A 14,338-nucleotide genomic window follows, 5' to 3' on the forward strand; every position below is an offset into this window, starting at 1 on the left:
ACCTACAAGGGAGTTCCCATAAGGCTGTCAGCTGATTTCTCAAAAGAAACTTTGCAGGCCAGAAGGGAGTGGCAAGAAATATTCAGAGTGATGAAAAGCAAGAACTTACAACCAAGATTACTCTACCCTGCAAAGCTGTCATTTAGAATCAATGGCCATATAAAGACTTTCCGAGACAAAAAAAGTTAAAGGAGTTCATCACCACCAAACCGTTATTATATGAAATGATGAAGGGTCTTTTTGAAGAGAAAGGTAAAATATATGAACAAACAAAATGGCAATGAATACATATCTATCAACAATGGAATCTACAAACAAAACAAACAGGTAGAACAGAAACATTCTCATAGATACAGAGAACATTTTGTTGGTTGCCAGATGGGAGGGGGGTTGGGAGAATGGGTGGAAAAGGTGAAGGGATTAAGAAGTACAAATTCATTGCTAGACTGACAAATTTCAAAGGGAAAGGGGTTGGGGGAGTGAGAAGAAATAAACCAAAGAACTTATATGCATAACCAATGGACATAGACAATAGTGTGGGAAAAGGCGGGAGGGGGGCAGGAGTGGGGAGGAGGAGGTCAATGGGGGAAAATGAGGAACATCTGTAATAAGTTCTACATTTAACAATAAAGATTTTAAAAAATAAAAATATTTTAAAAAATGCCAAAGGTTAAATACAAAGAGAGAATCTTAAAAGCAGCGAGAGAAAAGGAGTTAGTTACCTACAAAGGAGCTCCCATAAGACTGTCAGCTGATATCTCAAAAGAAACTTTGCAGACCAGAAAGGAGTGGCAAGAGATATTCCAGGTGATGAAAAGCAATGACCTACAACCAAGATTACTCTATCCTGCAAAGCTATCATTTAGAATCGATGGACCTAACAAGAGTTTCCCAGATAAGAAAAAGCTAAAGGAATTCATCACCACCAAACCAGTATTATATGAAACGTTGAAGGCGTAGAAGAACCAGAATATGAACAATAAAATGGCAAAAATAATACATATCTATCAACAATTGAATCTACAAACAAAATGAACAAGCAGAACAGAAACAGACTCATAGATACAGAGAACTTTTTGTTGCTTGCCAGATGGGTGGGGGTTGGGAGGATGGGTGAAAAAGATGAAGGAATTAAGAAGTATAAATGGGCTGTTAGACTGATGAACCTCAAAGGGAAAGGGGGAGGGAGGGTGGGATGAGATAAACCAAAAACTTCTATGCATATATGCATAACCAATGGACAACGGCAATAGTGTGGGGAAGGCTTCAGGGGGTGGGAATGGGGAGGAGGGGGTCAATGGGAAAAGAGGGAGAAACATCTGTAATACATTCAACAATAAAGATGAGTTTAAAAAAAAGAAATGAGAAATTACAACTGATATCACAGAAATACAAAAAAAAAAAAAAACTTGCGAAAATATTAAAACAATTCTATGCCAACAAATTGGATAACCTAAAAGAAATGAATACATTCTTACAAACATACAACCTACTGAGAATGAGTCATGAGGAACAGAAAATCTAAACAAACCAATAAAAAGGAAGGGGGTTGAATCAGCAAACACTTCTCAACAAAGAAAAGACCAGGATCAGATGGTTTCACTAGTGAATTCTACCAAACATTTAATTCTACCAAAAATTAATGCAAATCCTTCTCAAATTCTTCCAAAACACTGAAAAGGAGGGAACAGTCCCAAACTCACTTAACAAGGCAAGCATTACCCTGATTCCAAAGTCAGATGAGAACATTACAAGAAAGAAAACTATAGATCAATGTGCCTGATGAAAATAGGTGCAAAATTCTCAAAATATATATTAGGCAACAAAATTCAACAGCACATTAAAAAGATCATGGAACATTATTAAGCAGGAATAATCCCTACATCAAGCTAAAGCTTCTGCACAGCAAAGGAAACAAGCACAAAAAAAGGCATCCTATGGAATGGAACAAAATATTTTCCAACCATCATCCTGTAAAGGCATTAATATCCAAAATATATCAGAACTTCCTAGAACTCAAAACTTAAAAAAAATAAGCCAATTAAAAATGGGCAAAGTACTTGAAAAGACATTTCTCCAAAGAAGATCTACAAATGCACCCCCAGGAATATAATAAATGTTTTCAACATCACTAATCATCAAGGTAATGCAGATGAAAATCACAATATTACCTCATTCTTGTTAGGATGGATATTATTTTTAAAAAGAAAAGAAAAAATTAATGTTGGTGAGGATGTTTAGAAATTGGAACCAGTACACACTGCTGACTATATATCAAAAAATATGAAATCAGATCTTAAAGAGATATTTGAAACTCTGTTCACTGGAGTATTATTCACAATAGCCAAGATATGGAAACAATCCAAAGGCCCATCAATAGATAAATGGATAAAGCAAGTGTGATATATTCAATGAAATACTATTCCAATCTTAAAAAAGAAGGTAATCCTGCCATTTGACACAACATGGATGACCTCAAGGATATTATGTTAAGTGAAATAACCAGTTATACAAGAATGGATACTGTTTAATTCTGCTTGTATGAGGTATCCAAAATGGTTGAACTTATAGAGAAAATAGCATGGTAGTTGTCAGGAGTAGGGGGTGGCTGGGTAAGGGGAAAATAAGAGTTTTTTCAATGGATATAAGGTTTCTGCTATGTAAAATGAGTAAGTCCTAAAGATTTGCTATACAACATAGAACCTAAAGTAAAATATGGAATTGTGAACTCTAAAATATGTTGAAGATAGACCTCATGTTAAGTGTTCTTACCAAAAACAACAACGAAAAAAAAAAAACACAAAGGACACTAGGAAATTATTGAAGATGATGGATAAGTTCAGTATATTTTATAAAATATGTTCTTATTTATTTTAGAGAGAGAGGAAGGGAGAGGAAGAGAGAGAAATATTAATGTTAGAGAGAAGCATTGATCAGCCAGCTACCACACAAAACTCAATCAGGGATCGAGCCAGCAACCCAGGCATATGCTCTGATCGGGAATCGAACTGGTGATTTTTCAGTGCACAGGACAACGCTCAACCAACTGAGTCACATTGGCCAGGGCTAAGTTTAGTATCTTGGTTGTGGTGAAATATCATGGGTGTACGTATATGCGCAAACTCATCAAGATATAAACATTAGCCCGGCTGGTGTGGCTCAGTGGATTGAGTGTCGTCTTATAGACTGAGAGGTCCCAGCCAGTAGATCTTTCTCTCTCACATGGATGTTTCTATCTCTTTCTCCCTCTCCCTTCCTCTCTCTCCAAAAAAATCAATAAAAACATGTTTTTTTTAAAGATATAATCATTAAATTGTGCAATTTTCATCAGCTGTATTTCAATAAAGTTAAAAAAACAAATGAAATGTAAAAATGAGCAAACTTAGAGAAAATATGAGTTCAGTTTTTGCATGTTAAGATTGAAGTACTCATAGAGCATATGTGGAGATGTCTACTATGAAGATAAAAATAAAAATTAGGAACTGGAGAAAGGTCTAGACTGCAGATAAAAATATGGAGGTAAGGAGAATACAAGAGAGGATTAAAATTATGGGTTTAGATGCCATCACCTAGTGGGAAAAATAAGAAAAAGTGGACTCAAGTTGAAAACCTCAACAGTGCCACATGTGAAGCTCAGACTAAAAAATGAATGCCTGCTGCCCTTATTTCTGATATGGAGAGAATGAAAGAAACCCTAAATTCAGATATACTGAGATATTAAATAAACTCAATACTGACCCATGCTGGGACCCTGGCAGGTCATTATATTCCACATTTTTTGATCTTTAAAATAGTGATTAATTCCACAAAAAAAGTCGAATTCATCACAAAAATAGATTAAGATCATAGGTGTAATAATTGTTGATAAATTCCATAACACTAAGCAGGAAGAAGACTCATTTTACAAAGTGAAACTGGCCCTGGCCAGTGTGGCTCAGTTGGTTGGGCATTGTCCCATGCACCTAAAGGTTGCTGGTTGGATTCCCAGTCAGAGCATATGCACAGGTTGCAGGCTCGATTTCTGGTAAGAGGCATGCAGGAGGCAGCCAATCCATGTTTTGCTCTCACATCAGTTTCTCTCTCTCCTTCTCTCCCTCTCTCCCTCTCTCTCTATACCCCCCACCCCCACCTTCCTCTCTCTATCTTAAAAATCATTACCAAAAAGTATATAAAAAGGTGCCTGGCCTGTGTGGCTGTGGTTGAGTGTCAACCCATGCACCAAGAGGTCACAAGTTTGATTCCCAGTCAGGGCACATGCCCAGGTTGTGGGCCCAATCCCCAGTAGGAGGCATGCAGGAGATGGCCAGTCAATGTTCTCTCTCATCAATGTTTCTATCTCTCTCCCTCTCCCTTCCTCTCTCTCTAAAATCAATAAAGAAAAAAAATTTTAAGCGAAGTTGTTAACCAGACTCTGGCTTCCTTCTTTACACCTGAGGGATGAATGTTTAGAACCCCAGCTATAAATTCGCTCCAGGCAAAGACAAACTAAGCTATTATAGTAAAGAAGATAGAAAGTATACTTTAGGTTCAGTTCAAATCAGAATAACAATGTAGATATGAAAGTAAATCAGAGTAGAAAATGTTGAGAGACAGATATTGTGAACACTTGTTTAGGAAGAGATAAGTTACAAATTTGTATTCAACAATGAAAAATCCAGTTTAGCAGAGGTAGTCAATAGGTTGAGATGTTTGATTTTTAGTCAATATTAACCTAGGAGGACACAGTATTTTTTAAAGCAGAGTTTTAATTCAATAAAATAACACATAATAAGTAGTTGTTTAACAACAAGAGAGAAGGATCAGTTAAAAGTTTAAAATGATGCTTCTTCAGGGTCACCTGGGAATAACAAAGTGACCTAGAAGGTCACTGAGATCCCCATTCTGAGTTTACACAACTCCACTTCATCTCTTTCACGTACTGTACAATTATTTATTATGTAATTTTAAAAAAGATCAATACAAGAAAAAGAAGCATGGTTAGTATCTCAATACTAATATCAATACATCTGCTGGATATAATTATGCAAAGTTACCATTTTATATTCCACATATGAATAAAATCATCTGGTTCTTCTGTCTGACTTATTTCACTTAGCATGATATTCTCAAGCACCATCAATGTTGTTGCAAATGGCAGTATTTTAGCTTTTCCTCATGAATCATAGAAATGTACACTTGGAACCTATATAATCTTATTAACCAATGTCACCCCAATAAATGTAATAAATAAAAAAGTCCAAGCTTTACCATCATACAGAGAAGATAGTTTTCCTTTTGAAAAAGACTCTTCCCAGGGCTCCCTTCATGTCTCTGTTCCTCAGGCTGTAGATGAAGGGGTTCAGCATGGGTGTCACCACAGTGTACATCATAGCCATGACCATCTCCTTAACAGTAGAATTATCAGCTGATGGGCACAAGTATAGACCAATAACTGTCCCATAGAACAGTGACACCACAGACAGGTGGGAGCCACAGGTGGAGAAGGCCTTGCAGATACCTCTAGCAGAAGGGACCTTGAGGATGGACAACACAATCCGTGCATAGGACATGATGATAAGTAGGAACGGGATGACAAGAATAAGCCCTCCCGTGATAAATATCACCCACTCATTAACTTGAGTGTCAGAGCAGGACAGCCTCAGCAGAGCAGACATGTCACAGAAAAAGTGGGGGATCACATTGTCCGCACAAAAACACAACCTGGCCATGAGCAGAGTGTGTAACAAGGCATGCAATGTGGTCAGCACCCAGGACAGCGCCACCAGGGAGAGACAGACCCTGGGGCTCATGATGGTGGTGTAGTGCAGGGAGAAGCAGATGGCCACGTAGCGGTCATAGGCCATGGCCACCAGGAGGAAGCTCTCCAGGTCTGAAAAAAACAGGAAGAAGTACATTTGGGCCAGGCAGCCTACATAGGGGATGGATGGGACTTGGCTCTGCATGTTCTGCAGCAACTTGGGCATTGTGACAGAGGAAAAGCAGAGGTCTGAGAAGGACAAATTGCTGAGAAACAAATACATGGGCGTGTGGAGGTGAGAGTCCAGGCTAATCAGGAAAATTATGAGGAGGTTCCCCAGGACGGTGGTAAGATACATGGTCAGGAACAAGGCATAGAACAGGTTTTGATGCTCTGGCTTAATCGGCAGGCCCTGGAGGAAGAAGTATGAGATGATAGTTTCATTTTTCCCTGTCATGTTTTGTGTCCAGTATCTTTAGGAAAAAAATAAGTGTTCATTAAAAATCTGAATGAATATGAACATATTTCTATAATATATGATTAGTTGTTCTGCACTAATTACTACACTCTGTTACCACAAATATATCACCAAATCCAAGCCACTTTTCAAATTATTTTCTCATATTATTTTAATCAGTATGTAATAATACTGACTCTTCCTGTCCTTCTAAAACACCCTCATCCTTTATTTTCCGTGTGATCACACTAGTTCCCCTGATACTTCCCTGGGCATTTATTCACAGTAACCATGATTAGTTTCTTCTCTAACTTTTTTTTTTTTCTGTTGAGAACATTACCTGGTACTCAGTCTTTTTTTTCTTAACTTTATTTTTATTGACTCTATTACAGATGTCCCCCAACCTTGCCCACCTTCCCTCAGCCTCCACCACCCCCCTTTGGCCATTACCATATTGTTGTCTGTATCCATGGGCTATGCATATATGTTCTCTGGCTAATCTCTTTACCTTCTTTCATCCAGTCCCCCCTACCTCACTCCCCTCTGACAGCTGTCTGTGTGTTCCATGTATCCATGCACTGGTTCTATTTTGTTTGTCAGTTTATTTTGTTCATTAGATTCCACATAGAAGTGAGATCATATGGTATTTGTCTTTCTCTGACTGGCTTATTTTGCTTAGCATAATAATTTCCAGCTCCATCCGTGCTACTGCAAAGGTAAGTTCCTTTTTTTTATATATATAGCCACGTAATATTCTATTGTGTAAATGTACTGTATATTGGTGTTTCCTTGGTCTTTTTCATAAATACTACTCTTATAATTCTCCATGTAAGCCCTAAAGAACTTGCATAATCCCATGACATCAATTACTATATAAATCTCATGAGTAAAACTCTGTCATCTTCAGAACTGTATCATCAATTGTTTAGTGATTATCTCCCCATGTAATATCACAAGCATATTCAGTGCAACAGATCCCAAATGAAACTCAAAATCTTACCGCGCCCTCTCCCAATCCACTCCTCCAAGTTTCTCACACCTCCGTAAAATAAACCAAGGCTCAAGTCATAAACCTTCCCTGTCTCCCCAGATCAAGTGAGAACCCACTGCTATGTTTCCTCAGCACCCTGAGCTTGACCCCACAGCACTCAGTCCTATTGGGATTATTTATTTATAGCTGACTTCCCTGCTGGATTGTAAACCCCATGCAGGAAACGCCATGGCTGCAGCAGGGCCAGCACCGGGCACAGTACCTCGATGTAGCTGATGTTTCATAAATACTTATTGGCTGTGCTTCAGGCTTAGACATGCATTCCTCCAACTTAAAGACAGCAAAATTCTATTAAGTTAGAATATCTGCTCCTACAAATCCTCTCAAAACAAGAACTTACTAGTTTTTGACACTTGATTACAGAATCCCTGGATGTAATCTCGGACTTCTAGAAAATATTAGACTACCTCAGCCACACAACTTTTTATCATAAATAGACAACCTAGTGTATACATCCACACTGTCACTCTCTGCTTGTGTTGATATCCACAGGAATATAATGATATTGCTGTGAAAATAAACCTGATAAAGAGGTTTAGTGATCTGGGGAGAAAAGGGAAGGAATAAAGATCATTTCTACCCTTGGAGCCTCTAGTTCTTCTACAGATCTCCATGCCTCAGAGTGTGCCTCAGAGCTGACGAAGAAAGCTAAGGAGAAACATGAAAGGATATGGAAGTTCCTTCCCTAGAGAAGCATAACCGAGTCCAATTGTTGGGATTTCCTGCTGATGCTGCTTAATTGAGCCACATTAATAATTTTTTACATGTGGATATAATGTGTTGGTTTTGCAATAGAGAAAAGCATCAACTGAAGTTTCAAATACCTAATTTCTCAAAATGTTTCTGCCCTGGGACACAAGTGGGACCCACCTCTGGTGTCAAGAGTATCACTAGGAATCTCAAGCCAGAGAGCCAGCACTTACAGATGCTGCCACTGATCAGGCTTATGAGCTTCGGCTGCTCTATCACTGATGCCTCATCATCCGCTGAACCCGATGAACCAGTGGTGCTCAGGCTGAACTGCACCTGAGAGTTACAAAGGGCAGTGCTTCTAAAAATTTAATTTAAATACAAACTACCTAGGGACTCTGTTAGATGCTGATATTGACTTAGTGGGTCTGTGGTGGTGCCTAAAATTCTACATATTAGAAGCACAACTTTTATATTTGGTAATGCCAACTCTGCTGGTCTGTGCACACACTTTGAGTGGTAAGAACATGCAAAATATTTTAAAATACAGATTCCTATACCCTCCCCCTATAAATGTAATAATAATATCTGGGGAGGGAGAGCCCACCTAAAATATTTTAAAGCCCCTTATGTATATAGTCAAGGGTTAAGAACCTCTGTACTGAATGCCTGCCTCACACAAATATCTTTTGTTGAAATGAGACAATCTTAAGAGATATATCATAGTAATATCTATGAATGCTATCATTATAACAGGTGGACATCAGTCAAAATATTTCTGAAATGTGAAGAAATCTTGGGAGGCTGAGAGGTAGAGAAGGATTATTTTACTTGAAAAACTATCCTGCAGAACAGCACATGAAACCCACTGGTTAGAAGGACCCTAAGAGACCAGCTCATTTGGCATCTACCCAACTTACCCAGCCTGTCTGAGGGTGATTCCAGGACCCTGGCCTGAGCTCCTGCTCCCCTTTATTCACTAAGGCATGTGAAGTAAAAGCCCCTGTATTTGTCACCTGTGCCTGCAACATCCCTTCTCACATTTCCCATTCTACACGTCAGTGAGCCTAAGGGCCCTGGATCCCGGAGGAGGCTAGATCCTGGAGGAACTCATTAAAGACAAAGTAATTACCCAGGACTGCTCTAGGACAATGATCTCAGAGTTCTGGAACAGTGATTGGTTATAGTCACTGGTCACATCTGACTATAGTTTGGGGGAAGGGGGGGATGGAGAGAAGCTCATGTACGGATGCTTAACACTACCTGTTTAATGGACAGCAGTCCTGTGGGGCTGGAGCTTACATTTTAGGAGGTAAAATTAAGTGGTTGGGGAAGCCATAAAAACAAGCAGTGACCAGGCTGTGAATATCCTAAAATATCTTCAAGTGTTAGAAGTTTAGGCTTTATCCTCTGGGCAACAAGAAGCCATCAATACTACCATGAAAGACACCTATTTTGGCAAAATCTCTCACTACCACCCAGTTCTCTATAAACATACCCCAGGAGAGAGATAAACTTGCAGCTAACAAGCTAGCTATATGCAGATATATGGAAATGACAAGAATAAGAGAAAAGATACATTCTCCCAGATCATGTTCAATCTTCCTCAGGCCAAGATAGAAAAGAAACCCAGATTTGCATTCCATTAAGGTCCATCTAGCTTCTTACCTCTTTAGGAAAACCTTATCAGCACCCTGCCACCACCATTCTCTCTACAACTCGACAGATGTGTCAGATTACCTCCTCATCCCAGCTCTTCCTTACCCTGCAGCTAACGTTTTAACCTTCCATACCTATTTCATGCTCCCTTTGTCATGACTTTAGCTAGATGGGGTCATTTACACTCCACCTTAATTCCCTGGGAGTCCGAATCCTCAGTGTTATTGCCCGTATTAGGTTGTTATATTTTTCATTAACTTTTACTAAGTGGTAACTCAAAGAATCTCTTAGATATCCAACATGGTCTTTCCTTTCCTTGTTGTGTAGAGAAACCCCCAGTTCTCTAATTGTTAATTTGGATTGAATTACCCAGACAATATGGTAACTCCTGTGTTTGCCTGTTGGTTCAGGGACCCAAAATGGCCAAGTGGCCGTCTCAGCTTCCAGTAGAAGAAAACCACTGAAGTGATCCATAGAAGTATTCCTGCCTGGGGAGCTGCATCAGATTTCCGTCTTGTGTACCACTTCAGATTCTCTCAAACATAATTTTTATTACCACCAGTTCTGCACAGACTTCAACCAGCTTCACATAGATACAACCTGACTATATCACCTCAGACCTGCTCCACCTGTTTCTTGTGTCCTGCCATAAGGTTTCTCTGATTTCCTGCCATGGAATATCATGGGAAGCCAGCTTAGCATTCATACACACACAATCTGAAAATGTAGGGGAGTTAATGCCCCATGGGCCAGCTCTTAAACAGGTGCTAGCAGCTGATGAATATATGCTTCTCCTGTTTTCACTAAGGTGGATGGTCCCAGCATGCATTTCATCAAGTCTTATTCACTCCTGTTTGTGGTCAACTCAATAAACCATCCACTACTGGTTCTCCCTTCTCCCTTATTTACTCATTGTGTCACTTCTCCAATGAGATAATATTCCCAAATAAACTACTAGCAAATAAGATTTTGTCTCAGTCTCTGCTTTTGGGGCAATCCAGGCTCTGACAGAATGTAAGATCTCTAAAAAGGAGAGCCCAATATTGTGAGGGTGGGAAGCAAAAGTTCTGTGACTATTTATTATTTGGACTAACTATGACAGAAGTCAGTCCTGCTTCCATATCCCTTAATTCCCAGACTTGTGAATCATAGCTATGGGGGGAAAGAGCACCATATACGGTTCCTGGTTCAAAGTATATACGTATCATATAGGACTTTAACACCCATCTTTCTGGATGAATCTCCTAGCTGGCACCACAACTGAATTGTCACTACAGACAGTAACTGTAAAGCTAGAAAAGAACATGCTATCATCCTCTGCATCCTCCTCTCATGCACCTTCCAAGGGATCCCTCCACCTTGATTGTTTTTGCAGCTGGGGACTACAACCCCTCTCCTCTTGCTTGACTCGTAGAACAGTGAGCAATAGAGATCATTAGAATGAGGGCAGGAAGAGGACATATAGAGGAAAGGCCAGGTGCAGGTATGTTTTAGAAGGGCAGGTCTGAGGAAACAGAGAATTAAGAAAAAAAAAATTATATATATATATATATATATATATATATATATATATATATATGTGAAAGATTTTAACAAACAAATTTATAAACTTTACCAAAAGACATAAGATATAAATAAACAGACATGACATACCCCTTAATGGGAAGTTACAAATTTGTCCACTCTCTCCGGAGTATTATAAATTTGATGCAATCCTAATCAAAACTCCAACAGGACTTTAACTTTTATTTTTAATTAATTTATTGGTTAGTTAAGATTACATGGGTTTCAAGAGTACAAGTCTATGATACATCATCTGTAAATTGCATCATGTGCCCACCACCCAAAGTCAAATCTTCTTTAGTTATCAGATAAAGAAGATGCGGTACAAATATACAATGGGATACTACTCAGCCATAAGAAAAGATGAAATACTGCCATTTGCGAAAACATGGATGGATCTTGGGAATATCATGCTAAGCAAAGTAAGTCAGACAGAAAAAGTTAAGAATCATATGATTTCACTCATATGTAGGATATAAAATTGAAAGCAACAAATGAACAAGAAGAACAAACAAACCAAAACTCATAGACACAAACAACAGTATGGTGGGTACCAGCGGGAAGAGGGATGGCAGGTAGTGAAAGGTAAAGGGGATCAAATATATGGTGTCCAACAGGATTTTTTAAAACAGACTTTGAGGCTCTGGCCGGTTTGGCTCAGCGGTTAGAACACTGACCTGCGGTCCAGAGAGACCCGGGTTCGGTTCCTGCTAAGGGCATGTACCTCGATTGCAGTTTGTCCCTGGCCCTGGTTGGGTTGTACGAGTGGCAACCACTCAATGTGTCCCTTTCACATCGATGTCTCGCTCTCTCTCTCTCTCTCTCCCTATCTCTCTTTCTCTCCCTCCCACTCTACCTGAACAACAACAACAAAAAATGTCCTCAGGTGAGAATAAAAAAAACAAAAACAAAAAAACAGACGTTGAGAAGATACCTTAAAGAATCCCTAAGAAATCAATCAAAAATGTTTAAGAATAGGCTCGTGCTTGTACATTTGATTTTATAATAAACATTATTTCAAATCAATATAAAATAATATATTATTCAATAGATGGTGTTGAAATAATTAGCCACCTATTTGGAAAATAAAAATAAAGTTGAATCTCTATGTTTGCTACATATAGGGTCTCCCCCAAAAATGTATACACAACTTTGAATAATTATAATTTATAATGATAAAGCCAGTGTTTATTAAAATATACTTCATTTTCAAAATGTAATAGAACCTACAGATACCCTGTATATAAAATGATTACAAAATATAAAAATACATTAAAACCTTTGGCGTAAAATTAAACTCTAAATTTTTTTCCCAAATGCTTCCCAATGGGGTTCAGTGCCACTTAACTGAAGTCTCTCTTCCCCAGCGATTTCAGATGCTCCCTTTATCACTAAGTTCTCTATATTCTTTTTTTAATGTTTATTGTTGAATGTATTACAGATGTTCCTCATTTTCCCCCCACTGACCCCCTCCTCCCCACTCCCATCCCCCTCCTGCCTTTCCCCACACTGTTGTCTGTGTCCATTGGTTATGCATATATGCATATAAGTTCTTTGGTTTATTTCTTCCCATCCCCCAAACCCCTTTCCCTTTGAGGTTTGTCAGTCTAGCAACCAATTTGTTCCTCTTAATCCCTTCACCTTTTTCACCCTATCCCCCCAACCCCCTCCCACCTGGCAACCAACAAAATGTTCTCTGTATCTATGAGAATGTTTCTGTTCTGCCTGTTCATTTTGTTTATAGATTCCATTGCCGATACATATATATTCATTGCCATTTTGTTTGTTCATATTATTTTATCTTTTTCTTCAAGAAGACCCTTCAACATTTCATATAATAATGGTATGGTGGTGATGAACTCCTTTAGCTTTTCCTTGTCTGGGAAACTCTTTATATGGCCATCAATTCTAAATGACAGCTTTGCAGGGTACAGTAATCTTGGTTGTAGGCTTTTGCTTTTCATCGCTCTGAATATTTCTTGCCACTCCCTTCTGGCCTGCAAAGTTTCTTTTGAGAAATCAGCTGACAGCCTTATGGGAAGTCCCTTGTAGGAAACTAACTGCTTTTCTCTTGCTGCTTTTAAGATTCTCTCTGTCTTGAACCTTTTGCATTTTGATGATGATGTGTCTTGGTGTGGGCCTCTTGGGGTTCATCTTGTTTGGGACTCTCTGCACTTCCAGGACTTGTATGTCTGTTTCCTTCACCAAGTTAGGGAAGTTTTCTGCCACTATTGTTTCAAATAGGTTTTCGATTTCTTGTTCTCTCTCTTCTCCTTCTGGCACCCCCAAGATGTGAATGTTGACACACTTGAAGTTGTCCCAGAGGCTCCTTACACTATCCTCATTTTTTTTAAATTCTTTTTTCTTTTTGCTGTTCTGATTGGGTGTTTTTTGCTTCCTTGCATTCCAAATCGATGGTTTGCTTTCTTGGCTTTACCTACTCTACTATTGAATCTGTGTAAATTATTCTTTATTTCAGTTAGTGCCTCCTTCTTTTCTGACTGTGCATCCATCATTTCTGACTGGTCCTTCTTAATGCTCTTGAGGCCCTCACTAAGTTCATTGAGTATCCTTATAAGCAGTATTTTGAACTCAGCATCTGTTAGGTTGCTTATCTCCATTTCACTTAGTTCTTTTCCTGGAGTTTTGACCTGTTTCTTTGTCTCCTCATTTTGGCTGCCTCTCTGTGTTTGTTTCTGTGTATTACTTAACAAGAGGTATGGGGCTAGCTGAGACCAGATGCTGCTTGTTTGAAAGAATTTAGGAAAATTCTGAAGCAGGATCCAAGACAGGCCAATCCTATGGATAAGCAACTGGCAACAGCTTTGGGTGGGCCTGAAAGTTGGGTGGGGGGGGGGGGGGCCTCAGGGAATCACCAGTGTGGGGCAACCAGTGTGAGCCAATTGCTGGAGTCCCAGATATGGCGACTGCCTGCCACCCCAGGGAAGGGCTCACCAAAGGAACAAAGGCCTCTGACAGCACATTTGTCCCAGAGAAAGCCTCCTCTCCAGCCCTTGCTCCAATGCCAAACAGCTCAGTTCTTCCCTGTATGGCTCTGGCACCCCTCCAGCTGCCTCCCCTGCAAGCTTAGAGGAAGCGAGTCCGATACTCTGTGCGCAGGCTTTTTAAGAGGAGTTGCCTGGGGCTCCAGCTGCCTCAGCCTCCCTGAGCCTCAGTTCCT

The 14,338-nt window shown here is 39.4% G+C and overlaps 2 protein-coding genes across 2 annotated transcripts in view; both read right to left on the bottom strand.

The window, feature by feature from the left end:
- The window catches only part of LOC118633840 (olfactory receptor 1E5-like), a 58,261-nt gene that overhangs the window by 18,770 nt on the left and 25,153 nt on the right, over positions 1 to 14,338 (bottom strand). The window lies entirely within an intron of this gene.
- On the bottom strand, positions 5,250 to 6,194 carry LOC118634482 (olfactory receptor 1E1-like). The gene has a single exon (XM_036269049.1). It carries the CDS (start codon positions 6,192 to 6,194, stop codon positions 5,250 to 5,252), a length of 945 nt encoding a protein of 314 aa, XP_036124942.1.

The sequence above is a fragment of the Molossus molossus genome, unplaced genomic scaffold (genome assembly GCF_014108415.1).
Source record: "Molossus molossus isolate mMolMol1 unplaced genomic scaffold, mMolMol1.p scaffold_m16_p_19, whole genome shotgun sequence".
Classification (NCBI taxonomy): domain Eukaryota; kingdom Metazoa; phylum Chordata; class Mammalia; order Chiroptera; family Molossidae; genus Molossus; species Molossus molossus.

What these genes read in the sequence shown, in the direction of transcription:
- LOC118634482 (XM_036269049.1), bottom strand. Translation starts at nt 6,194, where the DNA reads ATGACAGGGAAAAATGAAACTATCATCTCATACTTCTTCCTCCAGGGC.